The 27,272-nt window shown below is 56.3% G+C and overlaps 1 protein-coding gene across 1 annotated transcript in view; it reads left to right on the forward strand.

Moving 5' to 3' along the window:
• Positions 1-26,577, forward strand: part of MRC2 (mannose receptor C type 2) — a 30,438-nt gene extending 3,861 nt beyond the window's left edge. Inside the window, exons 3-32 of the mRNA XM_017736295.1 lie at positions 6,015-6,192; positions 10,329-10,732; positions 10,986-11,159; positions 11,344-11,508; positions 11,667-11,780; positions 12,469-12,612; positions 13,063-13,251; positions 13,932-14,086; positions 14,338-14,445; positions 16,783-16,898; positions 17,036-17,184; positions 17,301-17,518; positions 17,740-17,882; positions 18,304-18,406; positions 18,495-18,633; positions 18,884-18,919; positions 19,397-19,557; positions 19,870-19,937; positions 20,219-20,319; positions 20,421-20,566; positions 20,936-21,050; positions 21,131-21,294; positions 21,514-21,622; positions 22,085-22,323; positions 22,410-22,578; positions 22,754-22,903; positions 23,179-23,298; positions 23,785-23,964; positions 24,370-24,396; positions 25,266-26,577. Of these exons, the coding sequence (XP_017591784.1) occupies positions 6,015-6,192; positions 10,329-10,732; positions 10,986-11,159; positions 11,344-11,508; positions 11,667-11,780; positions 12,469-12,612; positions 13,063-13,251; positions 13,932-14,086; positions 14,338-14,445; positions 16,783-16,898; positions 17,036-17,184; positions 17,301-17,518; positions 17,740-17,882; positions 18,304-18,406; positions 18,495-18,633; positions 18,884-18,919; positions 19,397-19,557; positions 19,870-19,937; positions 20,219-20,319; positions 20,421-20,566; positions 20,936-21,050; positions 21,131-21,294; positions 21,514-21,622; positions 22,085-22,323; positions 22,410-22,578; positions 22,754-22,903; positions 23,179-23,298; positions 23,785-23,964; positions 24,370-24,396; positions 25,266-25,486 (4,505 nt within the window). The 3' untranslated portion in view covers positions 25,487-26,577. The remainder of the gene's footprint in view (positions 1-6,014; positions 6,193-10,328; positions 10,733-10,985; positions 11,160-11,343; positions 11,509-11,666; positions 11,781-12,468; positions 12,613-13,062; positions 13,252-13,931; positions 14,087-14,337; positions 14,446-16,782; positions 16,899-17,035; positions 17,185-17,300; positions 17,519-17,739; positions 17,883-18,303; positions 18,407-18,494; positions 18,634-18,883; positions 18,920-19,396; positions 19,558-19,869; positions 19,938-20,218; positions 20,320-20,420; positions 20,567-20,935; positions 21,051-21,130; positions 21,295-21,513; positions 21,623-22,084; positions 22,324-22,409; positions 22,579-22,753; positions 22,904-23,178; positions 23,299-23,784; positions 23,965-24,369; positions 24,397-25,265) is intronic.
• Positions 26,578-27,272: the final 695 nt, after the last annotated feature.

The following is a 27,272-nucleotide window of genomic DNA, read 5'->3' on the forward strand; positions in this document are numbered from 1 at the left end:
CCCGGCTCTCCGCAGCCCCGCTCCGGCCCTTTGTCTCCCCGGGGTGGGCAGTTCGTGGAGCCGGAGGTCGGGAAGGGGCCGAAGGGTTTTCTTGGAGCTTTCCTCCCTCTCCCATCCTGATTCCACCTCCCCTCTCCCGACGTGTTAATCTTATGAAGAAGTGCCCCCCTGGATCGGGGCCCGAGTGGGTATTTGCAAACTTTTTTTTTTTTTTTTGGTAACTTCTCACGGTAAAGTCAACGGGTTGTTTTTTATCTTTTTCTAACCTTCTGAAGGCACCATGAGCCAGACACTGGAGGCTCCTCTGGACGGCCCCTGAAATTGCCGTTTGAGACCCTTTTTATCCCAGAATAGTCTAGCCTAGAGCTAAGGAGCTGCTTTTGGGCCTTCCTTGAATTATTTTGGCCATATTGATAGAACTTTAAAAATTTAAAGAAAAGTAAAATTGGCTACTTTTCCCTGAAAATAACAACTGTAAGCCCTTGGCCTATTTTATTAGAGCACATTTAGCAAATCCAAAGCAGATTTCAAGTGGCAGCATAGGAGCACACTGATCCCCTGCCCCCACCTCTCCTTGCCCCCTCCTTTCCCCTCTCCACCCCAGTCTCGCAGTGCCTGGGGCTGAGCCGCCTTGCTCAAGTGGCAGACATGGGGTCGTGGACACGATGACAGTGGGCAGCAATTCCATGCCAAGCAAGGGATCAATTCTGGGATCAGAGGAGAAACTGCTTGGCTGGGAGATGGAGAAAGTAGGAAGCGATGGGAAAGGAGACCCCTGTAGCCTGGGGCATTTGGACGAGCGGTCAGGGTTTGCTGCTGTTTGTAGACCTCTCAGCTGGACTTTCCACAGCTGAATTCCTGCTAGACCTCCCCATAATTTACTTGAGGGCCATGAATTCCTCCTTCTGTGGGTTTTAAGGGGGTTATTTAATTTCAGCAAGGTTTTGCTACCTTTACAGGCTGATTCTGGCTGTTTCATCCCAAAAAATGTCAGTGGGATCCAGGTCTGACAGTCCTGAGGACAGAGGCGCCTCTGTCCCGGCTGTGAGGCGGGAGTGCAGTGGAAGCCGACCCCATGCCGGGCCTGGGCGAGGAACAAGGCAGCTTTCAGCGGCCGCCAGCCCGCAGGGCCGTGTCACTCGTGCCTCGCTGGTGCTGAGCACCCTCAGCTCTTTCTCCTCCCCATCCCCACTTTCGGCTGCTCCTGCCCTGCATCAGTCCTGGTTCGGACCTGGTAGATGAAGGGACAGAGGATGGCGCCGATGGAGGTGCCACATCCAGGATCCCCCAGCACCAGGCTGGTTTGCAGCTCAGACAGGATCCTCGCTGGGAGTTTGGGATCAGGATGGAGTAGTCCCAAGAGTCCCTTGTTTGCAAGGACACTTTCAATGGGGGCTGGCCCAGCAGACAGCATTTCTTCCCCTGGGGAGCTCTTGCTTCCTTGAGAGGTTTGTGCCAAACCCTCACCTCCGGGGCAGTCAGAAAGATGGAGCAGAGCTCTTGGCAGGAGGTTTGGGGCTCCTTGCTGCGATATCTCCTCCAGCTGACCCATCTGCGTAGCATGTGGGCACCCACGTGCCTTCCCAGGGAAACTGAGGCAGCAGCTCCCATCCTGCCACGGCTGCAGGCGGGACAAGGTCCTTGTGTCAGTGCCAGGACTCGGTGCTAGATCAACTTCCCATCTCTCCAGTGCTCAGTGTAGGCCCTGCCATGTCAGCTGTGGGGCAAGAGAGAACGCAGAAGGGACCTGGAAAGAATTTACAGCCTGTAGAGCAAACAGAGCAGCCTTTGCATGAATTTCCCCCCCATTTTCCTCTTTCCAATGGAAATAACTTGTTGCATGGTAAATGCAGCCCCAAGAAATTATATCTTGATCTTCTTCAGACTGTTTGGGAGCAGGAAAAGGGGTCAGAAGTGTTAGCTTTGCTGCTGGAGCCGGGCAGGGCGCAAGGGACAGTGAAGACCTCACCTCCACAGCGTCTGCAGCCACAGGAGCCGCTGGGACGTGGCAGCAGGGCTGGGGATGCTGCTTGCGCAAGAATGACAAGAGAGGAAAGAGATTTCATTTAACCTTCCATGCAAAACTGTCCCCTTCCCTTAAAGCTACCCAGCTGGTGTGGGGACCCCAGGAGGTTTCCCATGGGGAGGTGCTCCTTGCCGGCATGTGCGAAGGCGTTTTCAGGCGTGAGGTCCTGGTGATGGTTAAAGCCACGTTGCAGATTTTTCTCCCTGGCTTTATTTTCTCTCTGGCTGGATTTTGCACCTTTCCCTGCAGGCAGAGGCACTCTCCTTAAGTATTACTTCCTTAAGTATTTTCCAAAGAAACATTTTGCCCCAAAATCAAAGCAAATGTGCGCTGAGGGTGTATAATCCCTCTGTACTAAATCATCTTTCCCAGATGATAAATCCATCACAAGAGGCTCTGGTCCCATGGCCTCGGTGGGTGCTCAGAGCAGGGAAGGGAAGGCTTTAGTCCAGCTCTGCCAGAGGTCGCAGTGTTACTCACTGGATCATTATGCCCTGCTCAGGTCCATGAATGCAGCTGGATCTTGGGTGGGAGTGGCTGTGGGGGCTGCCCTCCCCCCCACTCCAGCCCATCCCAAGCCAGCATTTCCTGAAGGGTTGTTTAAGCAATTTGTAAAATTTGGTTCTTCACGTGCAGTGAGGAGCAGGATTTTAATTAATCTGAACTGTGCACAGCTCGCAGAGCATCGACATTTTTCTCATTCCTAAGATTGCTTGGAGCCCAAAAGAGACCCACACAGATGCTCTTGTTTTTGAAGAACCCATTTTTACTTTCCTAAGGACTAGAAAGTGATTAGTGGATTGACTTGCAAATTCCTGGGAGCACTCTTTAGTGTAGGAGCGAAGGTTTGGCTGTTGCACAGGGTACAGGGTATTTTCCAGTATCATCTCCATCCCTTTGCTCAGTCCTGCACTGCACCTCGTGCTGTCGCAGTAGGGACTTACGTGGGATTTTCCATGTAAAACAGCCTTGTTTGCAAGATGGTGCAGAGGTGGAATGGACAGATTGAGCTTTTCCCATTCCTCCACCCAAATCCAGACACAGCATCTTGGGGCTCTGCAGTAATGGCCCCATTTGTAATGGCCATGCCATGCAGTAATGCCTGGCCTGGGAGTGCTGGGCATGAGGAAGGCGAAGGGCACCCAGTGGGAAGTTTCATGGTAAATATCATTTTAATTGAGAAAAAATACGTGGGACACCAGAGGTTGCCCCTGGTGTTGCAAATGTGCTTGGGTTTGGTGAACGGGGGGGTGGGTCCCTGTCCAGAGACAGTGATACCACTGCTCAGGGAAGTAACATTAGGAGTGGTGCTGGAGAAACAAGGGAGGAGAAATCTGTGGATCTTTCATCATTTTGGGGGGAGTTTCTTTAGTAGTTTTGAAAAATTTGATAAGTCTTCAGCCAACTGTGCTGGAAGTACCCGGTCTACAAGGATGTGTCAGGGCTGCCCTGCACATCACATCACACCACTGGCCAGTTTGCTGGCCAGGGAGTCTGGGGTGCTGGTGGGTGAGGGAGTGGGGACAGTCAGAGGAGTTGAGGCCAGAGCAGCGTTCAGGAGTGAGTGTTTGGCCACCGTGTGTCCTGGGAGGGAGCCTTCACCTCTCCCACTTCTCTTGGTGGGTCCACTGCACTCCTCCATCCTGGCTGGAGCCCGTTCAATGGATGGTGCTGCCTTCATCTCCCTGCATTCCTGGGGAGTTAGAACCTCTTGGGTGAATGCAGCTGCTGCAGGGCTGGAGCCTGGGCCAAGTCTAGGGGGAAATTGGGGAAAATTTCCATCCTTCTATCCTTTGCTGAGTACCAGAGGGCAGAGTCTGGGACTCTCATCTCCCTTGTGGCCACTGCTGTGGTGAGTCCCTTGGGCTGCCCAGGGACAAGCATCCCTTCTGGAATGCATTCATTCATCTATGTCCCAGGCAGGATGCTGGGAGAATGGGCTTCTTAATGTCTGCAGAGAGGCTGAAGTGAAGTATGTGGCCCCTTTCCAAAACCTTTGTGAGGCAGCAGCAGTGAGCAGGGTGGTAGGTAGCCGTCATCGTCGCAGCCAAGTAAGGAGCTCATCTCGTCCAGCTCCCACCATATAAACAGCAGCTTCTCTCTGGCTGCTGGGCCAGCCAAGAGGAGTTTCTCAGCTCCAAGTGCACATCCTGCTGCTCCGTACCCCCAACCGGACCTTCCGAAGCTTCACTTTCTTCTTTGTAGCAAGAGGTCCTTAATTCCCTGAGGTCTGTTTTTAAAAAACAGAACAACAACCACCCTCTTTTATTCTGGAGCTTGGCTTGGAGCATCCAGAGCTGCTTCTGGCAAGTCTGGCCCCAGCCGAGCCCCAGGGTTGTGCTGGGCTGGGTGAGTCTTTGGGATGTTGGGCATCATTGCTCATTTGCTGCAAACTTCTAATTTAGGAGCATCAGGGGTGGGAGTTGTGTCTCCTCTCAGCTCTGGAGCCGACGGGACCAGTGCCCTTCCTGAGCCAGATGTGTCCTGGGGCTGCCAGTATGGCTACATTTCCTTCCCTTTTATTTTTTTAGTCTGAAGTTCCTCTCTAAAGAGTTGCATTGGAGTTACTGATGCCAAAAGCAGCTGTGGGGGAGGTAGAGCTGTGATGTCCTTCCCGCAGGCTGGGAATGCTCTCGTGTCCTGTGATCACTGGCAGCAGGGATGCTCTAACTCTGCTGTTGGGAGCTCCCATAGACACAGCTGATGCTTTTAGCACTGTTTCCCATTCCTAGCTCGCAGAAGGATGTACAGGCTCCTTCCTTGGGCCAAAAATTGATGCTGTTCGTGGCAATGATTTTGTTTTTTGCTCTTCTCCACACCAAGACCATAAGGATGGCATGAGCCATGCCTGGACTGACTGCTGGAGCTGGGCTTTGCTGGGAACTTCTCTCCAGGAAGGGGATTTTCCTCCAGAGGAATAATTTGTCCAGTAATATGAAATTCAAGATGGAGTTGGGGCTTTTCTGTGACCCTGCTCTATTCCTCAGCAGAGCTGGCTGGGCCTGGTCAGGGGTGCAGTCCTGGGGTCCTGCCCTCCCAAATGTCACTGGAAGGTGAATCGTCGGGCTGGTCTACCCCCATTCCAGCAGTTCCCTCTCCTCCTCAGGGCTGTGCAAGCTGGGCCCAGCTGAGGCTCTGTCAGGTGAAACTCTCCTGTGTTCCATGAGCAACGATTTTTGGTTCTTTGTAGAGTCCCAAAATGGCATGGGTTGGAAGGGTCCTTAAAGACTCTGCCATGGGCAGGGACACCTTCCACTATCCCAGGTTGCTCCAAGCGCCGTCCAACCTGGCCTTGGACACTTCCAGGGATGGGATAGTCACAGCTTCCCTGGACAGCCTGTGCCAGGGCCACCCCACCCTCACAAGGAAGAATTTCTTCCCAATATGCCATTTAACCCTGCTCCAGCTTAAAGCCACTGCCCTGTCACTCCAGTCCCTTGTCCAAAGTCCCTCTCCAGCTCTCTGGGAGGCCCTTTAGGCACTGGAAGGGGCTCTAAGGTCTCCCTGGAGTCTTCTCTTCTCCAGGCTGAATATCCCCAGCTCTCCCATCCTGACTGCATCTTTCTCGTCATCTTTTTCTGGGTATTTTCTTTATTCCAGGGGAATTTTTCTTCTCTGTTGCTGATCTTTCCCCCATGCTTGGTGCATCCCCACCATGTTTATCATGAACGAGTTCCCACTTCCCGCAGTTTTTCATCCATCGGTGCCGTGTGGGTTTCGGAGCCACTGCTCACCCTTGGGCTGCAAAAATGGGCTGAAAAGGTGGCAGTTTGGAGTAGGTGGCTTGGGGCTGCTGTGCCCTGTTTGCTGGTAGGTGAGACACATGTCATGAGGAGGTTCAGGCTGAACAGGGGTTCCTTTCTGCACCGTGTGAGTGAAGGGTGGGTTTCTTGCTGCAGGACGTTACAGGTAAAACTTTTTCCTGGGCTCCCAAATCCAAATGAAGGTGTTAGCACGGGGGGCTGCAGCCCCTGAGGGATCTCATGAGTCTCAGAGCACCAATGGAGCCCTGTTGCCTGGCATGGCTGGGGCACCTTGTGGGCTTCAAGGCTTTGCCACCTTTACCGGGTGGTTTGGAGCAAGCCATATCCACAGAGTGTCTGCAGCACAGGAACCTCTGAGAGGGATTGTCCCTGTGGCTCCAGGTGTGCTCAGCCTCCTGCACAAGCGACTTGGAGCTGTGTTTTTTGGGACATCCCACGTAAAGGGAAACCTTGAGTGAGAACAAGGGCAGGGAGCACCTTTGCCAGGGTGGCTACAGGACAGAGCTGAGTTCCAGAGGTTCACGAGGGGTTCTGGCATCACATGGTGCCATGATCACCCTCACAGTGGAGCCAAAGAGGTGGCAGGGGCTGGCAGGGATGTGGTAACAGAGCCTGACAGCGCTGACATGTTGGGGACATCATTTGCTGTCAGTTGTAATTGCAGCCAGAGTCCTGGAGCTGCTCCAGTCCAGGGTAACTGGGACCAGGGTTCAGCTGTAGCTTCAGTCCTTCATTGAATTTGCTCCCTGCATTTGTTGCTAGTGATGGGAGGGTGACAAATGCAATGGAGCAGGGATGCTCTGGGTGTCCTGTTGTGGGTGGCTGAGCTGGCATGTGTTTGGAGCTGGGTAGTGCCAAGGATGCCCATCCATGTCGTGCTGAAGGGCTTTCTCTGTCTGCTGTCCTTGGAGACTCTCATCCGGTGCTGCCCACAGTCCCCAGAATTGCTGGTTGTGAAGCTTTCCATATTTGCTTGGGGGTGGTAAAGCTGTTGTGGGAAGGGTTGAGCTGAGTTCCTTCAGTTCAGGCTTCCTGCTGGCCAAGAACTTGCTTTTTTGATTAAGAAAAAGAACCTGGAGCCAGCACAGGATGTAAAAGCTCCCTTAAGGGCTGCCCCAAAGGATGGCAGCTTCTCCATCCCTGCAGTGTTCAGCCACCAGTGCCAAGGCCAGTTTCTCCCACTGTGCTGGGGCACGAGCATCCCTTTATTTCCCACATGGGAGAGGAGAGTGTTTCTGCCGGCAGAGCCAGTGTCCTGCTTTCAGTGCCAGCTCCCCCCATCCCCACCATCACACTGCCTTGTAGCACCAGCTGCTTTCCATGGTCCCACCAGTACGCTGAAGGCAGCATCCCAGTGGCTGCATGGCTGGGGCAAGACACCATCTTTTATGGAAGTGTGTGGAATTTTGCTTTGCTTTCACAAGTCCTCCTCCTCAGAGGAGGAGCACAATGTGATGGATCAGAGCTGCTGTCCTGCTCAATAGAGGGAGGATGCAGGAGGGAGAGACAGAGCATGCCAGTCCCAGCTCTGGTTTGATTTTGGTGATTCCAGGCAGAGCATCCAGCAGGATTGCATTTTCCAGTGCTCTTTGTCCTGTGCCAGAAGGCAGCTCCTCTTTAAGAAGGGTCTTCTGGTTTTGCCGTGTTTCCATAACTGGAGGGCAGTTAGAAAGCTCTGCCTGTGTGATTTCAGGTCCACAGGTGGGTACCAAAACCTGAGGAACATCTCTAAAAGGAGTCAGCCATAGCTGTGCCATGGCTACTGAGGGCAGTGCAGGAGAGCAGGCCCTGGAAGGGATGGGGACATTCCCAGTCCCTCTGGAGCTGCCTCCTGCAAGGATTGGGTTTGCTCTGCAGAATACCAGCTTGGGAAAAGGGATTCATTGATCCAAACTTGCCTTCTCTCACCCAACTCTACATCTATCCTGGGGTCAGGAATGCTGAATGCTCCTTTCAGTGCCCAGGAGCCTATCCAAGCACCACTATGTCATGGACACCATGGACCCAGTCAACCCCAAATTCCATAAAAATAAGGGAAGGAAAGGTGTATTTTTGGTGAAGCACAGCTTTGCTGCCTTGTGTTGAACTCATGCGGGTCGTCCCCCCAGCTCCTCCCCAGCAGTGCACAGCAAGCGGTTTTGCACAGGGAGAAGCTGGAAGAGCTGGGGGGCTGCCAGGGCTGAGCTGGTGCTGGAGCTTTCCCATTCCTCCATGGCCCAGCAGACACTGGGGACACACTGCGTGGCCTCTCCTGCCATCTTTGAGCCAAGGGGCTGAGCTGCTTGCAGCGTGCTGGGGCTGCCCAAATCCTGTAGCCTATAATTTCCTACCTCCGTCTCTTCTCTTTTTAGAGTCAAATGGTATCTTGTGTTTCTCTGGCCTCGGGCCTGTCCCTTCCAGTCTGGATGGCTTCCTTGAACGTGGTGCCACTGCAGGGCCACTGGTGAGTGTGGCCCTTGCATGGTGCTGCCAGCTCCAACGTGGCACTGAGCACCCTGACACCCATTCCTGAGCTGCTCCATGGCTATTCCAACCCGATACTAATTTTTTCTTCCAAGGCAGGGCTCACAGGTAACAGAGGAGGGTGTCCTGTTGCTGATGCTCCCTGTGGTGATGCTCATGGTAGAGCAGCTTTTTCTGTTCTAAGGAGCAAAGCAAGCACTGGTATTTGGCTCCTTGCAGAGGAGCCACTGTGGCATCAGGCTGTGCCCCAGGGAGGCCTCATCCTGCTCCAGCGGGTCACAAGACTGATGCTGCATCATCCAAAACTGCTTGAAGACCGCTGTGTCCCTGATGCTGGAGGGGCTGCACTGCCCTCACTGTAGGTGGGAAGGGGAGAGTGATGGGCTGGGTGTGGCATGGGTGGTGCTGGCATGGGGAGAAGGTGCTTGGTGGGGGATGAGCTGGTCTCCCACTGTCCAGGTTAGGATCAGGCCAGTTCCAGCTGGAGAAACACCAGCACCAGCTTAAGGAATCTGAGCTTCAGTTAGCCAGAATCAGCCCTGTCTGAATTTTTGCTTATTTTCTCACTTGGCATGATTTTTACAATATTTTCAGTGAAATTAAATGTTTCCCTTAAATTAAGTAAAGCCCTGCAAACAAGCTTCACTCTTGTTTATTTGACATTATCACTGATGTCATATGGGCTGGGGAAGGGGCCTCTGACATAATTTCTGTCCTGGAGCTGGGTCGATGGTGGAACTCCCCAAAAAATGGGGATGTCTGTCTTCCTCCATTTCTTTTTCCCTTTCATACACAGGGCAGGGAAGTTCTGTGAGCCAAGATGTTTGTTGCTTGAATGTGCCAGAGCTGCCTGTAACAACAGAGCTGGGGCAGGCTGAAGTTGCGGGGAAATAGGAAATGAAAACCTGTTCAGCCCAAAAAATTCATACAATGGCAAAAAACGAAAGCAAACCAAAGCTAAATATAGTGGGGCCTATGAGTTCACTTGGACTTCTGGTGAATGTTTGTGGTGGAAAAAAATGGGATGTTTTATTAAAAAAAAAAGAACAACAAAAGTGGTGGTGTTGATGTGGTGCTTTGGGAAGCTTCTTGCTGGGGTCTTGGGGCAAGAAGAGGCAGTCAGAAGCCCTGAGGTGGCTTTTTAGCTTAGAAACATTAATTTGAAGAAATAAAGTGTCTTTTAAACATGACACATCAGCGGGAGCAGCATGTCCCAGTATAGTGTCTGGGATTTACTGGTTTGTACAGGTTTTGGGATACAGTCACATGGTGGCATGGCCCCCAGTGATGCTGGGGGTTAGGGAATTTCCTTGGGGATGCATGGTTGGCCCGTGGCAGCAGGCAGGACTGTGGGACACGTGTGGAGTTGGGGTTGAGCTCGGCCTGTCTTCCCTTGTCGGCTGCACTTCTATCTGCTGGCAGTGATTCCACTCACTTGGCTTCCGCCTCCCAATGCCTGGGCTGGGATTCCAAAGGGTCCTGACGTATTTTGTGTTTGCTGAGGCTGGGGCTGTGCAGGCATTTTCCTTCACACAAGGGGAGACCTTCCTCAGCAGTTCCTCTTTGCTCCACAGTTTCAGCAGGTCCCCAAACACACATAGCAGTGACGGATGCGCTATCTCCCTGCTCTGTTTTTCTCTGCCTGGAGCAGATGGCCGGTGCCAAAGCCATTGGCTTCTCCAGCACTGGCATCGTTGCAATGCCTGGAAATGCTGCAGCCAAGAGCTGCCCATGGGAGCTCAATTTTGAACGGTTCTAATGATGTGATTAGAGTGGGCGAGCACTTTGCTCTGGCTCCGATGCCCAACAGCCACCCTTGGTGATGCCATGCTGGATACAGACACCCACTGGTGTCACTCTGCCCAGAGCCCATCACTGGGGGGGATGGGCACTGGGGCAAACCCTGAGTCAGTGCTGAAGGGAAGTGGTGGTCCCCAGCATCCTAGGTGCTGTGCCCAGGGATGCATCCCAAAACTTGCTTTGCACAGAGCCAGGATGTTCTGTCAGGGCTCCAGGCCATGCATGGCACATACTGAATTCCCGGCGATGCTTTCACCCTTTCCTTTTTTTCTCTCCCCAGACTCCAAAGTCTTTCTCATCTACAACACGGGCGCGCAGGGCTGCTTGGAGACCAAGGACTCACTGGTGCGACTGGCCAAGGGCTGCAACGCCAGTGCCCCAGCCCAGCAGTGGAAATGGGTCTCCCGAAATCGCCTCTTCAATGTGGGGGCCATGCAGTGCCTGGGGGTGTCATGGCATGGGGCCAACGCCACGGCGGGGCTGCACCTCTTGGCCACCTACGAGTGCGACCGCGAGTCAGTCAACATGCGCTGGAGCTGCCGTGGGCTCGGGGAGCAGCTGTCACAGCATCTAGGTGCCCGCCTGGGCAATTCCTCCCTGGACAGGGGGGACCAGGCGCATGGCTCACAGTGGAGGACGTATGGCACTGAGGAGGATCTGTGTTCCATGCCCTACTCTGGTAACACCTCCTTGGGCATTAGTGTTATCCTGTAACCCAAACCATCCCCAAAATGTGAGCTGAGGCTGTGGTGCTGCAGCAATCGGGTCCTGCCTGGGAAGCTCAGTCCCAGCTTGCTGGGGCTACAGAACCAGGCAGGATCAGAGCGATGGGGAGTGGGCAGCCTCTGGGCACCCCATAACCCACCTCACCCCAGATCTCCCTCCAGCCCCCATAGACACATCCTCAAGCAAGGGCTCCTCTTTTCCCTCAGAGATTTACACCATCCAGGGCAACTCCCATGGGAAGCCCTGCACCATCCCCTTCAAGTATGACAACCAGTGGTTTCACGAGTGCACCAGCACGGGGCGAGAGGACGGGCACCTCTGGTGTGCCACCACCCAGGACTACGGCAAGGACGAGCGGTGGGGCTTCTGCCCCATAAAGAGTAAGTAGGGGCACACATCTTGTGGGGAAAAGCAAAAACCCAATGTCAATCCCTCTTGGGGACTTTTGGGCTTCTCCCCCTGTGAGCAGTCTGCAGTGCCAGAGCAGCAAGTTATTGGAGTTTACTGGGTTATTGGGGGTTTCTTTGTTTCTGTGTTGGGTGCTCACCCTGCGCATCCCCACAGGCAATGACTGTGAGACCTTTTGGGACAAGGACCACCTCACCAACAGCTGCTACCAGTTCAACTTCCAGTCAACGCTGTCATGGCGGGAGGCCTGGAATAGCTGTGAGCAGCAAGGGGCCAACCTGCTGAGCATCACAGAGATCCATGAGCAGACCTACATCAATGGTGAGATTCTGGCAGCCTGGCTGTGCACTCCTCATCTGGGGCAGAGCTGGCTGCACTGTGGGCGTTGCCACTGCCAGTTTGCTCTGCCTGTCCCAAGTTTGGGAGGGTGACAAGCTGGGGACTGAGCTGGGCTTGGGGGACTGATTCTGCCCCTCCAGGGCTGCTGACTGGGTACAGCTCCACGCTCTGGATTGGACTGAATGACCTGGACATCAATGGAGGCTGGCAGTGGTCAGACAACTCACCCCTCAAGTACCTCAACTGGGAGAGTGGTGAGACAGGGGAGGTTGTGGTGGTGATGGGGCCTGAGGAACACCCTGTGACCACCGGAGATGGCCCCATGGCAAGGGAGGTGGCCCAGGCTGCTGCAGGGTATGCCCTTGCTGCATGAGGACAGAGAGCCACAGGGGCCTGTGTAACAGCCTGGGACATCTGTGGAGCTGGAGCGGGGACACAGGGTACTGAGAGGGAATCAGCCCTCTGAAAGCACTCACTGACCTGTGGATAACCTGGGCTGACATTCCTTGTTTGGCGGGTTGCTGCATCCCTGCTTAGTGCTGGAGTGTGGCTGAGAAGTGGTCCCCAGCTGCAGACATCCATCCCTAACCCTGGGGTGCTCAGAGGGAAGAGGGCCCATTGGTCATGCCTCATGCCATCACCCAAAGGCACTTGGAGGAATACAGTGATACCCTCGGAGGAGGTTTGAGGACAGGTGGGAGCAGTTCAGGTGTGGTACTTTGACCCCCTGACTGCTGTCGACATTTCCAGGTAAAACAGTGACCCTTCGGGTTCTTGTGCATTGAGGCACTATAAAGAATCCTGGGCATGTTGGGGTCACATCTTCATCATGCAAAATAACAAAATAAAAGGGGTTTTACTGGTGTTGGAGCAGGGAGAGCTGCATTGGTGCCTCTGTCCTGGCTCTTCAGTAGCCTGTCCTCTCCTCATCCCACTCCCCAGACCAGCCTGACAACCCCAGCGAGGAGAACTGCGGGGTCATCCGCACTGAGTCATCCGGGGGATGGCAGAACCGTGACTGTGGCATCGCCCTCCCCTACGTCTGCAAGAAGAAGCCCAATGCCACGGCTGATCCCTTCCTGACAGGTGAGCAGGGGAGGACCAGCATCAGGAATGCGCAGCTCTGTATCCCATGGGGGTGTGCTCCTACCCCAGCATGGTCAGGGGATGCTGCCCATGTAGGTGCCCATGGTGTCCCCAGCTTGCTGCTGTCCTAGCTGTGCGGAGCAGGACTTGAGCTCCCTAGGTGGTAAGGGAGGGACGGAGAGCAGCAGGTCCCTGTGGTCCCCAGGGGAGGGGATGCTCTCTGCTCTGCTCTGCCCTCACTCCTCTGCAGATAGAAGGGATGTTGTTTTGTCCCTGGAGCTCTGAAGCTGCCATTCCCACACCTTGCACCGCCTGTTATATTTTGGCCGTGTTTCCCACTGCGGCTTTGGCTTGGTCTGCTGAGCACCCACAGGACTGCGGTCCATTCCCTGCCAGGGAGAGGGCTGGAGAGCTGGGCAGGAGCCCTCAGGCTGCCTTGTGTCCTGCCAGACTCGTGGTCGGAGGTGAAGGTGGACTGTGAGCCCAGCTGGCAGCCCTTCCAGTCCAACTGCTACCGGCTGGTCGGAGAGAAGAAGAGCTGGCAGGAGGCGAAGAAGACCTGCCTGCGGAGCGGGGGTGACCTGGTCAGCATCCACACCCTCTCTGAACTGGAATTTGTCACCAAGGAGATCAAGCAAGGTAAGGAGGACCTTGCTGTGCCAGCAGCCCCTTTCCTGTCTTGTGGGGTCCATGGAAAAGTCCCTGGATGTGCTGGAGGCTGCAGAGTTGACTTTGTGGCTGTGCAGAGAGCAGAGATCCCAGGCTGGGAGGTGATGTGTTCCTTGGAGGAGCCCATAATCCGGGTGCATCCTCCATCCAGCAAATGTAAAAGCTGTTCCCAGAGCCTGCAGTGCTGAGTCAAAACTACACAGCTGCAGCTGGGAATGGTGCTAGTCCCAGCTGGTTAGTGTGAAAGGAGCCATAGGAGAGTGGAGGAAGGAGAGGAAATACTGCTGCACCCAGGCTGGGAGCAGACCGGGGTGTGCTGGAAGGGAATGGTTGAAAACCAGTAGCTCACTGGACCTGAGCCTGCAGATCTGGACTTTTACTCCCATACTGCTAGCCCCTCTCTGAAAGCTGCAGGCAGATGTCCCTGTGTTTCCCACTCTGGGGGTCCATCCTTGCAGGCAGGAGCTGCCCAACCCTGCCCTGCCCTCTCCTGCTCACTGGGACCGGAGGGTCAGAGCTGAGCCCTGAGTGGGTTTCAGCAGGTGCTGTGCAGAGACCGGTCCCGTCGTGGGAGCTGAGGTCACCAGGGGGTTCTGCACAGGATCAGCCAGGAGGAGGGAATTTCACTCCCTCCCTTCCTGTCCTGGCAGATGTGGAGGAGCTCTGGATTGGCCTAAATGACCTCAAGCTGCAGATGAACTTCGAGTGGTCGGACGGGACGCCCGTGAGGTTCACATACTGGCACCCCTTTGAGCCCAACAACTTCCGTGACAGCCTGGAGGACTGTGTGACCATCTGGGGACCGGTGAGAACCTGAAGGGGATGGGGGGTTATCCTGCACCTCTGCAGGGAGCACTGCAGCATCCTCATTGCTGAGGAAGGCATTCCTCAGGGAATGTCTCCATCTGGGTTCAACCGAGCTCATCTGAGCCATGGGGATGGGAGGGATCCATCTCATCATCTGTGGGGATTTGGTGTAAGGAACGGAAGTGAGGGGCTGGGACATCCCCCAGGCTGTCAGACAGGCTCACTGCCACTCCTCTTCCCGCCCTGCAGGAAGGGAGATGGAATGACAGCCCCTGCAACCAGACCCTGCCATCCATCTGCAAAAAGCCCGGTCCGGTGAGCCAGGAGAAGGAGGAGGATGACCACGGGTGCCGAAAGGTGAGGGCACCTGGGGTGGTAGAGCCTCTGGCTGCTCTACAGCTCTGCCTGGTGCTCAAGGCTTCAGGGGACCTTTCCCTAAAACCATTTTGGGGAGCCCCTATGAGCAGCACCTGGAGCAGCTGGTCTGTGCCTGAGAGCTGCTGAGCTGGAGCACTCTGGGGCTGCTGAGCTCCTCGCTGGCATGGTGGAGGAGTCCATGGGAAGAAATGGGGACACAAAGCACATGCATCTGTGCACACTGTCCAAGACCCTCCCCATCAGGTGGCCTGGCAGCAGCAGGGATGTTCTTTTTCTTCCGTTGCCTCTCTTTGTGCCAGAACACAGGAGCACGTGGGAGCCTGGCAGGATGGAGGTGGCTGCCAGCCCTATGCCTCGACAGGATGGCGGGTTGCCTCCTCCGGGCAGGGCATGGGCATTTTGGGAACACCAAACCAGCAGATTCTCACTCAGTCCATGCTCTGCCTCAGTTTCCCCAGCTGTCGCATAGGACTGAAGCTGCCCTGTTCCCACGCTTCCTGGGAAGTGGTTTTTGTGGTTCTCTGCAAAGCCTCCAAGCATTGAGTCTGGCAGCGCTGTGGCTCTTGAACCTCTCCCAGCCTTTCAGAGCTGGCCAGTGCGCTTGCACCCTGACTAGCAAGCAGCCGCTTCAGGCCAACTCCCAGAGGTGCTGCCGGGCTCTTCCCATGTCCTTGCCTTTTTTCCAGCAGCTGCTTGGCTCTGCCAGAGCTCGGGGGAGCACAGCAGCCAATGCAGGAGAGCCACGCAGGAGAGCTGCCATGCAGGGCCAGATTTGAGGGCTGCCAGGCGAAGCTGGAGGAGCCCAAGTGTCAGCAGATGCTGGGGATGAGACACTCGGTGGCAAAGTTCTGCTACCATGCATCTGTATGTCCCCAAAGCGGTCCTGAGGACTCCCTATGCTGATTTAACTCCCTCCTGGCTCTCCAGCCAGTCTTACCCTGACCCTGGGTGCCCAACAGAGATGTACTGGGAAACAAACTGTGAGGGACAAATGAACTAATGCACCAATGCAAGGGACAAATGAACCAAGAAGCATCCTTCCTCTACTTTACTCATTCTCAATGAGGACTTTTGCCACCCAGAGGCAGAAGCTGGTGGAGAGGAGGCACATCTTGCTCAGGGGTTTGGTCCTATCCACTCCAGCCACTCCACTGGTTTTTCATGGTGGCTTTGCTGCTTTTCCCCCCCTTTAAAAGTCTCCTTCATTTCAGGAACAGCCTTAAAGGAAGCAATTAAGGATAGACGTTTGGGCAATGGAAAAGGCAGAGCAGGAGAGGGATGTGTGGGCATACTGGGATTGGGAGCTGGGGGCAACAGTTGGGGTTGGGGATCCTCTCCTGACCGTCTTTCAGATCACAGGGATTTGCTCTGGTGCTCAGTGTGTGGGAGTGCATCCTCGGGGTGTTAGGGGTGCTGAGGCCGGGGCTGGCTGGGGACCCGTCTGGGGACATTGCACTGTCCCAGGACAGGCCCCTTTCTTGGCTGCTCAGCGGCAACCATGCTGCTCCAGAGGGACCCAGCTGATGGGTCTGTACCTGGATTTGCCAGCTTCAGAGGAAGGCTGTAGGAGCAGGAACTTGGGGGGAAAACTGGGATTTGGTTGTTTTCATTTCCTGAGGCTGCTCTCCTGCTTCCCTCCCCACTGTGCTGATGACACTGCGTATGGCACGTGCCCCCACTGTCCTTCCGATGGTCGGGGGACCCAGGAGTAGAACTGTAGTGATGCTTCCCCTTCCAGGGGGTCCCTGAGCCTGGGGCCACTTGGCTCCTTGGCTGAGCCACTTCACCCTTGTGAAGGGTGTGTGTCCCCTCTCACGGATGAGGCCTCATGTCCCTCCCCACTCTGCCACCACTGCTGCCAGCCCTAGGGCCACCCTGCTCCCTGCTCTGGCGGAAGACAGGCACTATTGTGTCTCCAACTCCTGAGAGACTCCAATGTCAACAAGGCAGGGGATTAAAGCTGGCTGCAGTGGTACTCGCTTTGGACTCAGCCCTGCGGCGTAAAGAGGAGGATTGTGTTCCCCTCCCCGCATCCCAGCCAGGGCCAGACGCTGGCAGGGAGAGCTGTTTCCCCAGCTTTGAAGCTGCCTGTGTGTTTGTTTTCCCTGAAGCCATGTCCTCTGGGACCAGGGGATTGTTAGAAATCAAAGCTGAGTGGGGTCAAGCTGGGGCAGCTGGGGGCAGGAGACCTCCCAGGAGAAGGCAGAGGCGGTGGTGGGGAACTTGGGATGTTGCTCTCGTGCCCTGGGATTGCTCCCATCCTTCTGGGGAGGTCCAGGTGGGCAGTGGTGGATGTTCCCTGTCACCCATCTGCAGGGCTGGAAGTGGCACAGCCCCTCCTGCTTCTGGCTGGGCGAGGACCGTGTCCCCTACAGTGACGCCCGCAAGACGTGCTCTGACTACAGCTCCACACTGGTCACCATCACCAACAGGTCAGTGCCACGCCAGTGGTGGTGGGTTTACCCCAAAACAAGTCCTGCAAGGTGGGGAGTGACCTCCAAGGGCTGGAGCATCATGGGTGGCTCGGTGTCTCGGCTTGCTGCATTGCCCACGCTCACTGTCCCTCCAGGTTTGAGCAGGCATATGTGAGCAGTCTCATCTATGGCTGGGATGGGGAGTATTTTTGGACAGCTCTGCAGGACATCAATGAGACGGGCGCATTCCGCTGGCTGAGCGGTGATGAGGTGATGTACACTCACTGGAACCGCAACCAGCCCGGTAAGGGATGGGGGTGGGATGGGGACTCCCGCTTCATGCAAGGCGGGACTGGCACTGCCCCCCAGCACGGTCCAACCCTAAGGCTGGCATCTTCCCTGCTCTCGTGAGCGCTCCAGGTTACAACAAGGGTGGCTGCGTGGCCCTGGCCACCGGCAGCTCCATGGGGCTGTGGGAGGTGAAGAACTGCAGCACCTTCAAGGCCAAGTACATCTGTCGCCAGAACCTGGGCACCCCAGTCAATCCTGAACTGCCCGGTCCTTTCCCCACACCCAGCCTCACTGCCACCTGCCCCCCAGGATGGAGCTCCGACCCCAAACTCCGTCACTGCTACAAGGTGAAGGGGGGTTGGACAGGTCGGTGTGGGGATGCATGTGCCTCCCCAGTGCAGCGGGGTGAAGGGGCACGTTTTGATGCTTGCAAGAGGCACCCCACAAGCCTGGCTGGGGCTGGATGGCAGCACTGTGCCCTGAAATGTGGCTATCTGTGGGTGGGAACAGTGCTCTGCTCCTGTTCTGCTGCTGAGCCCCCCCATGCTGTGGGTTCTTCCTTTCCCAGGTGTTCAGCTTTGAAAAGCTGCAAGAGAAGAAGATGTGGATCGCTGCACAGGAATTCTGCCGGGAGCTGGGGGCCCAGCTGCTCAGCCTAGGCAGCTACGAGGAGGAGCACTTTGTCGCCAACACCCTCAACAAGATTTTTGGGTGAGAGGCTGGTGGCACCAGTGTGTGTCCCACTGCCAGAGTGTGCTTGCCATGAGCACACAGCCCTCTTGGTGCTCTGGCACATGTGGATGGATGGATGGATGGATGGATGGATGGATGGATGGATGGATTGATGGGTCTCTCTGAGCACAGACTGGTGTACAGAAGGTGCATCAGTTGGTGTGGCTAATGTGGGAGATGTGCAGGAAGTTCAGTGTAATTTGAGGATGGAGCTTGGATTTAAAGCAGCTCCAGCCCTGAGATGGCATGCCTGTTATCCCAGTTCCTGCTGTCCGGTGTGTGGGGATGGCAGGCTTTGAAAACAAACAGAAAAAGCCCTGTATACATATTTGTATATAAATATGAACCCCTCTGGTTTGAAGGGGGTTGTGTACTCACCTGTCCCCCTGGCTCTCCACAGGGAGTCAGAGCCAGAGCTCCATGAGCAGCACTGGTTCTGGATTGGCCTGAACCGGCGGGACCCCGCTGGGGACCGGAGCTGGAGATGGAGCGATGGGCTGGGGGTGAGTCCAGGGGGTATTTGGGTTGTGGGAGGGACAAATCTGGTGCTGGTGGAAATGCCCAACACTGCCCATCTCTCTCAACCCCCAGTTTTTCTACCACAACTTTGACCGCAGTAACTATGATGACGATGACATCCGGAGCTGTGCGGTGCTGGATCTGGCCTCCCTGCAGTGGATGCCAATGCAGTGCGAAGCCCAGCTGGACTGGATCTGCAAACTGCCCAAAGGTACCGGGAAAGGGGTCCCCAAACCCATCAGCTGTGACTGACCTGGAGGAGCATGGGCTGTGGGGTGGTGGAATCCCTGGGAGGAGGGAGGGTGATTCCCAATTCAGGGACTGGGAGAGGTGCTGTCCCTTCTGGGGGAATTCAGGAGAGGCATCCTGCCGTTGTAGCCCACGGATGGTTTGCGGAGAAGCATCCATGGGAGCATCCCAGCCTGCACCCCCCTGACAGCTTCTCCTTGCCCTTTCTCCAGGTGCTGATGTGAAGGAGCCGGAGATCGCAACCCAAGGTGCATTGGCCACAGCCTTTTGTCACAGTCACAGAATATTCTGAGTTGGACAGGACCCACAAGGACCATTGAGTCCAGCTCCTGGCCCTGCACCCCAAAAATCCCACCCTGCACTTGAGAGTGTTGTCCAACTGCTCCTTGAGCTCTGGCAGCCTTGGAACTGTAGTTACTGCCCTGGGGAGCCTGATCACCCTCTGGGGGAAGAACGTTTTTCCTGATATCCAACCTTAACCTCTCCTGACACAACGTCAGGTTGTGCATAGACTGCCTGATGTCCTAAATGGATATCTGCCACAATTAATCCAGAGGATGGATCCTGGGCAGGGTTGTGGAAGGGAGGGGAACCCAGGCATCCTGCTGCTGCTCCACTGCAGGAGAGGGACAAAAGCAAAGCAGCCCAACAGGCAGAGACCAAGGGTCAGGGTGACTATGGCAGGAGTGTCACAGCCTCAGCGTGACACCAGTCCCTGCCTACAGGCAGCAAAGAGTGGGTGAAGTACCAGGAGGCTGAGTACAAGTTCTTCGAGCACCACTCAACGTGGCTGCAGGCACAGCGCATCTGCAGCTGGTTCCAGGCCGAGCTGACGTCAGTGCACAGTGAGGCTGAGCTGCGCTTCCTGGGCCAGAACCTGAAGAAGGTACCAAGGGGACAGGAACTTCCCAGGGCACCAGTGGGCTCTGCTGCCCTATGGGCTGCTCTTCCTTGTCTTCTTTCACCCTTTTCTGAAGGGACAATATTTGGGGGTGCTGGGCTTGGCTTGGGGTCATGATGGGCTTGTATGGTGGCTGGTCCTGATGCCTGGGGGTGGGTTTGGGGCTCAGCAAAGTGATGCTTTTTACCTTGCTTTTGCAAGTTGGGGAAGGGTGTCTGTTCCCCATGGCAGCCTCAGTTGCCCCCAAAGACCCCCCAGTCCCTGAAGGGTACTGATATGTCCTCTCTGGGCGTGCAGTTCTCCAGGGGCCAGGAGCAGCACTGGTGGATTGGGCTGCACACCTACGAGAATGACGGGAGGTTCAAGTAAGTCACAGCCAGCCACCTTGTCCCTGGATGTCCCCACACTACCGTCCCCATCACATCCCCACACCACTATGTCCCTGCATGTCCTTACACCACCATCCCCACCTCTCAGAGTGCCTGTGGCTCAGCAACTGCATCTTGGGGGTCTCATCCTGGGCTGCTGGGCTGGAGGTTTCTCACCCAAGAGGGTGATGGTGGGACACGCTCCCAGTTAGGGCATTCAGGTGGTCCCATTCACCAAGTCACTGCTCAGCCTCGTACTCCTCCTGATGCTGTTCCAGGTGGTCTGATGGGTCCCTCCTCAATTTTGTCTTTTGGGCACCGGGCAAGCCTCGGCCCATCAGCAAGGACAGGAAGTGTGTGTACATGACAGCCAGCCGAGGTGAGGGCAGGGCAGGGCAGGACTCCACATGAGGCTCTGAGGGGCTGGGGCGCTGGTACCGGTGCAGAGGGGCATCATGCCCAGCCTGTCCCTCCCCGTAGAGGACTGGGGGGACCAGAAGTGCATGACGGCGCTGCCTTACATCTGCAAGCGAAGCAACGGGACTGCTGTGAAGCCTTCCCTCCCTCCAGTACCTGCTGCCACGAGTGGGGGCTGTCCCCAAGGCTGGCTGCCCTTCCTCAGCAAGGTACCGCTGGAGGGAGAGGGGACAGCAGGATGATGGCTACTTCCTGGTGTTCCACCAGCCCTATGGAGGCCCTGAGGGGGTGGCTGCAAAGTGGCAGGATGGAGAGGGATGCCTGCACGTGGGATGCATTTACAGGGATGCTGGGAGAGATGTGCCGTGGGGTGGGGAAGGTGAGGTGTGTCCATAGGTTTGCCAGGAGAGATGTGGGAGGACCAGAGGGGTTGGGGGGTGGCAGGCATGAGGGTGTGAAGGCAAAAAGAACCATTGGGCAGAATGGGGCTGCAGAGGGTGCCTGGGTGGGGAGGGTGTAAGGCTCAGGGTTGGGGGCAGCTGCACCTCCTGGACCATCCTGTGCCCCTGGCTGTGCAGTGTTTTAGCTTCAATGGCCACAACAAAGGCGAAATAGTGAAGTGGTCAGAGGCGAAGCAGGTGTGCGAGAGTCAGGGCGCCGTCCTGGCCACCATTGCCAGCCCCCTGGAGCAGGGTAGGTCTCCTCTGCCCAACCACCCCACCCAGGTTCTACCTGCCAGGGGTGGTCCTCCGTGCCTCACCTGTTGCTTGCAGCCTTCATCACATCCATGCTGCCCAACATCTCCTTTGACCTCTGGATTGGCCTGCACGATGCTCAGAGGGAGTTCCAGTGGGTGGAGGGGGAGCCGCTGCGGCACGTGAGCTGGGCACCTGGAGAGCCCTCGGGCTGCAGCTCCTCCAGCCCCCGTGACAAGCCGGTAAGGGAGATTCCCTGTAGCACCCCCATCCCCCGGGAAGGTCTCAGCCCCAGGCCCAGCCTTGGGAAAGGAAGGATTTAGTGGACTGGGGTGGTTCTCCAAGGGCAGTGCAGGATGAAGCGCTGTAGGGTGGGGGTTCCTCGCATGGGGATCCCTGTGGTGTAAGATGACAGTGCTAAGGACAGTGCTGACTGTGCTGATTGTGGCTTGGCTGTGCAGACCAACTGTGTCGTGGTGTGGCACGGCTCACCCCCCGTCTTCACGGGACGCTGGGATGACCGGAGCTGCCTGGAAGAGAAGCATGGCTATGTCTGCCAGCGGAGCATAGGTAAGAGGGGGACGAGGGGACAGCCCTCTTCTGGCTGGGGATCAGCCACTGCCACCCTGGTGCCCCATGCTGTGGTGGGACTGGGGAGCTTGGGGCGATGGGTTTAGCTTAGGGAGAGCTGGGGAGATAGGCTTAACTTGGGTGGGTGGGTCCCTGGTCTCAACCATTTATGGGACAGCCCCAAACCTGTGCACACCAGCCTGGCTCAGTGTGTCCTGCAGGGACATGCATCCTGGTGGACAGCTCCCAGGTGGGGATGGTTGTAGGGTGTCAGTGCTTGTCATCCCTAAGGATGTCCCTCTTCCTTCCCCAGTTGCACCAGGATGTCCGCAGGTGCAATCAGCACAACACTGCCAGGGACAGCCTGGCCTGGGTAGCGATGGACAAGGGGGTGACCCACCTGCAGGAGTAGATGCAGGAGTGTCCTCTGTGCCCTCTGACTGTGTCTCTTTGCTCCTCCAGACCCGTCCCTGAGCCCTGCGCAGACACCATTCCCCCCTTCTCCTACCGGCACCCTCTTTTACCACAACAGCACTTACCGCATCCTGCAGAAACCCCTCAGGTGGCACGAGGCACTGCTGCTCTGCGAGACCCTCAATGCCACCCTGGCCACCATCCCCAACCCCTACAGCCAGGCCTTCCTCACACAGGCTATCAGCAGCCTGCGGGCTCCACTCTGGATTGGGTTGGCCAACGATGAGGTGAGGGAAGGGGGCAGGCACCTGGGGCACAGGTCCCCAGGGGGATCGCAGCAGTCCCCAAGAATCTCCTCCCTGTGGTCTTCCAGGGAGGCCGGAGCTACTCGTGGCTGACGGAGGAGAGCCTCATTTACACCAACTGGCAGGACGGGGAGCCCCAGCAGACCACCGGCTGCTCCTACATGGACACGGACGGGAGCTGGCGCACAGCTGGCTGTGACACCAAGCTTCAGGGGGGCATCTGCCAGCTCCAAACAGGTGCTGGTCAGGGGGCCTGCGGTGGTCCAGGTGGGGTGTGACCAAGGGTTGGAGATGGGGCATCCCACTAGGGACCTTCTGGAGCATGTCCTTGTGGGTCTGGGTGCCCCAGTGTGCTGTGGGACCCCGACATGCTGTGCCCCACCACACCTTTAATGTACCATGTGCTCCTCAGGTCACCTCCGCATGCACAAGTGGAGCTACAGTGGCAGCTGTCCCAAATCGCTGGAGGACTCCTCCTGGATTCCCTTCCGGGACCACTGCTACACCTTCCACATGGAGATCACCCTCAGGCAGAAGGACGCCATGAGGAGGTGCCAGAAAGGTATGAGGGGCCTGGGGTGGTAAAGGAGGGAGATGCATCCTTGGAAATGGAAGAGAGTGGGATCCCCAGGATGTTTGTGGGTGCAGCAGACCCCTTTGTCCCTGTGTCTGTGTCCAGCCTTGGTCAGCCATCATCTCCTTGCTGTTCCATGTTAGGGTTCCCCAATCATCATGTGGTTCACAGGTAGGTCCTCAACTTTGTCCTCTTGGGCACTGCTGCTCCCTAGCTCAGTCCTCTCAGTTCTGGGCTCCTCCATGACAGTCTTCCCTCTGCAGTTGGCGGCACAGTGTTGTCCATCCAGGATGAAATGGAGAATGTCTTTGTGTGGGAGCATCTCCAGGCATACGAGGGCCTTTCCAAGGGGGCCTGGCTGGGCATGACCTTCAACCCCAAAGGTACAAAGGAAGGAATGAGGTTTGAGATACATCCCCAGGCACCTCCATGAATTCCCACCAAGTCTGCAGTGAGCAGAGGAAACCCTTGGTGGTGGCACCAGTGAGGGGGGCTCATGCCATAGTGTGACCAGGCTCACTGGTGTCTCAGGCCATGCTGGACATGCCATTTGTGTCCTCCTCTGGCTTGGTGGGGTACGAAACCCAAAGCCTTCTCCAAGACACTGGAGCATTCTGATTCAGGAAGGTGTGCTGTAGCCCCTGGTCCTCCCCATCACACCTCCCCACCATAGAATCACAGAATGACGGGATCATTTGGGTTGGAAAAGATCTTAAAGCCATCCAGTCCCACCCCCTGCCATGGGCAGGGCCACCTTCCACTAGACCAGGTTGCCCAGAGCCCCGTCACACCTCCTCATACTTTCTGAACTGGGACAAAGGTGGAGTGTCTCCTTCAGCCTCCTCAAGCCTAATTTTCCCATTTCCCAGGTGGCACCTTGGTTTGGCATGACAACACTGCCGTGAACTACTCCAACTGGGGCCAGCACGACACGGGGCCCAGCATGCTTAGCCAGAACAGCTGCTACTGGATCCAGAGCAGCAACGGCGTGTGGCGCCTAGGCTCCTGCACAAACGTAACCATGGGGGTCATTTGCAAGATCCCCCGAGGTAGGGCTCCCTCTGCTCCCCGAGGCTCCTGGGCTGATGTAGGGTGAGCTGGGGGTCTGGGCAGGGTGCTGCACAGCAGAGCTGTCACAGTGGCAGCACCAACCATGTGTTTCGGGTAATTTCAGTGCAGGGGATGGTATGGGTTAGTGTTGGGGTCTGCAGGTCCCCATTGGGCTCCATGATGGGCTGTGCATGTCTCAGTGGCTGGGTCAGCTCCTTGGGGCAGGATGAGGCCGGTGGGGCAGTGGTGGAGCAGAGCCAGAGGACCGTCCTAGCTGTGCATCACCCATTGCCCACGTGGTGCAGCACTGGGAGCAGTGCGGTGTATGGGTCCAGTGGTGCTGGTGGTGGGAAGATGGGAGGGTGTTGTGGCCGTGCACTCACCTGTCTGTGTTACCTTTGCAGTGGAGGAAAGCAGCTTTTCCAGTGCAGGTGAGTGGTACCATCAGCCTGGGCACAGTACTGGGACTGGAAACCAGGACTGGGAGCCTGTGCCGTAGCCCGGCTTGTGTAAATAACCGAAGGAGTGGGTTATGTGGGTGGGGAATGCCATTCCCAAGTGACTTTGGCCTTGAGTTAGAACTCCTCAGGAGCAGGAGCCATCCTTCCATGGAGGTGTGTGTCTTCCGAGCCGCTTGCCACTCTCCTTCCTGTGCCCACACTGCTTGGTCAGTCTGGGGGATGGCCACCATGTTTGCTGGTAGGATCCCAAAGATCCATCCCAGGCAGCTGCTAAATATTCATACACATAGGAAAGACCCAGGGAGTCTGCCCAGTCCCAGGAGCTCTGCCAAGGGCACAGGATGTGCCCAAAACACCAAAGCAGATTCACAGAGTCAAAGAATACGCTGAGTTGGAAGGGACCCACAGGGATCGAGTCCAACTCTTAAGTGAATGACCATACAGGAATCAAATCCACAACCTTGGTGTTATTAGCATCATGCTCAACCAACTGAGCTAATCTCATTCCATCCTGTCCTGTTGTGACCCACCACAGGGGAAACAGCACAGAAACAGGCTCCCCAGGACAGTGGTCACGGCCCCAACACTGCCAGAGCTCGAGAAGTGTTTGGTCAGCACTCTCAGGCACAGGGTGGGATTCTCGGGGTGTCCTGTGCGGGTCCAGGAGTTGGACTCGGTGGTCTTTGTGGGTTCCTTCCAACTCAAGACATTCTATGATTAAATGATCCTGCCCAAAAACCCGGGTCTGGCTGGAGCCCCACCAGCCCCAGCCTCTCCTGCAGGCTGAGGAAGGAACAGGAGCCATCTGTCTGCCTCTCAGCAGCCCTTCCTCCCTGCAGCTCTGCCGGAGAACACGACAGCCATCGCAGTGGTCGTGCTGTCGACGCTGGCGCTGTGCGCCGTGCTGGGGGTCGTCATCTTCCTGTACAAGCGCCGACAGAGTGCGGAGCGCGGCGCCTTCGAGAGCGCTCGCTACAGTCGCACCACCGCCAACCCCAGTGAATCTGCCGAGAAGAACATCCTGGTGTCGGACATGGAGATGAACGAGCAGCAAGACTAACGGCAGAGGGGACGCTGGGGATGGGGACCTGGGGAGGGGGGAGGACGGAGAGCATCACACACGCTATCCCCGCAGCGTGTGGGGCAGGGGTGGCAGCGGGAGCGGTGTGGCAGGGCAGGGAGAGGGGCTGGGGTCAGGGTTGGGGTCCAACCAGGTGGGCAAGAGGAGGGAGCCAGATCCCTCCTGCCCCGCATGTCGCTGCCGTCACCTCTGGGCTTGTCCCCAGCTGCCGGGGGTTTGCCTGCAGCAGCCGTGGAGGCAGTTTCAGGGCTAAAAAATTTTGAGGGAAATTGCTGCACAAGTTTGAGATCTTTCCAGCAGCATGAACAGGCTCCAAGACACCTTTGCCTTGGGAGAAGGCAAGCGCAGACATTCAGGGCCCTGCAGCAGGCTCTTCCCCCCCAGAAACGGAGCTGGTGTCCGAGAAGACATCCTCCCAGGCAAGAGGTCTCCAAAGCTGATCTACCTCCCTTCTGTGTGCAGCAGTGCAGGCCCTGCCAGCTCCCAGCCCCACCACTGTGCAGCTCCTTCCCTCTCTTTGGCCTCATCCCCCACCTCCAGCAGAAAGCAGCAGAGACACTGTCCAAGCATGGAGCCTCCAGGATCAGCGACGGAATCCCCCTCTCCTCCCTGGCACATTCCTAGGGGTGTGTTGAACCCCAGTGAGGCTGTGGTGACTTCCCTGTTCTGGCAGACAGAGCTTGTCCCATTTTCTTTGGTGTGTGTGTCCCCCAGATAACTGCATGGGATAGCACCGGAGCAAACTGCTGGCCCAGCTCCTCTGGTGGGACCACCCTCAGCAGCCCAGAGCCCACAGGAGGAGTTGGGTGCCGAGGCAGGAGATGCTCCCAGAGAACCAGGGCCACCCTCTGTGCCTTGCCAGGCAGGGATGGTGTGGGGCTGGAGTCACTTGTCACTGGTGGCTTGCTGGGGCCAGAAGGCCAAGGATCAGTGCTGTAGGGTGGGGAGGATTTGGAATCTTTGTTGGTTGTTTTTGAAGTTGGTGGTTTGTTGGTTTTTAAGGAAACGATGGTAGCTTTTGTTGCTATACTGTACCGAGTGCGTGCTGAATATATACATTTTTTCACACAGCTGGCTGGGGTGTGTGTGGTTGCCTGTTTTCCCATGTAGGGTGTAGTGGAGGAGAAGGAGGAAGGCAGTGTGTAAGTAATCCCCTGCCTGGCTTTTGAGCTGTGCAGGAAGGAGTGGGGGCGCCTGGGGCTGAGCCATCCTCCATCAGCTGTGTGCAGCAGCATCCCTAGGATGAAGGATGCCTGGAGAGAGTGAGAGTTGTTAGGCCCTCAGCGGAGGTTCCCTGCTAGGAATGGGATCCAAAGAGCCCCTTGGACCTCTGAAGGGGGGTGACACAAGACATGTTGCCTTTAGCCCTCTGCCTCTGAGGCTCGAGTTGGGGTTGGTTTTGCTGCAAGAACAGGAACAAGCAAATTTTTGTAACTCATTTTTAACACCTGTGTGGATTTTAAAATCTGTTGATTTCACTTAAGCTGGACATTAAGTGTTTTAAGAAACTGTTGGGGGGTGGGATGGGGGAACCAGGTACCACTGGGTTTCTGTTTACTTTTTGGCAACCTCCAAAAGCTACCATGACATTTCAGGGTGAGGAAGAATCTGGAGCACATGGACCTGCCCCGGCTCCATTTTTCTCTCTCAGCTTTCCCTGCCTTTATTTCCTGAGGTCCTTTCTGATTTGGAGCGGTTGGTTCTGTCCATTGGTCTGTGCCTTCCTGGTGTGGGAGCTAGATCCTGAAAAGCCAAGCATGAATCC

This window comes from Corvus brachyrhynchos, unplaced genomic scaffold (genome assembly GCF_000691975.1).
Source record: "Corvus brachyrhynchos isolate BGI_N302 unplaced genomic scaffold, ASM69197v1 scaffold96, whole genome shotgun sequence".
Classification (NCBI taxonomy): domain Eukaryota; kingdom Metazoa; phylum Chordata; class Aves; order Passeriformes; family Corvidae; genus Corvus; species Corvus brachyrhynchos.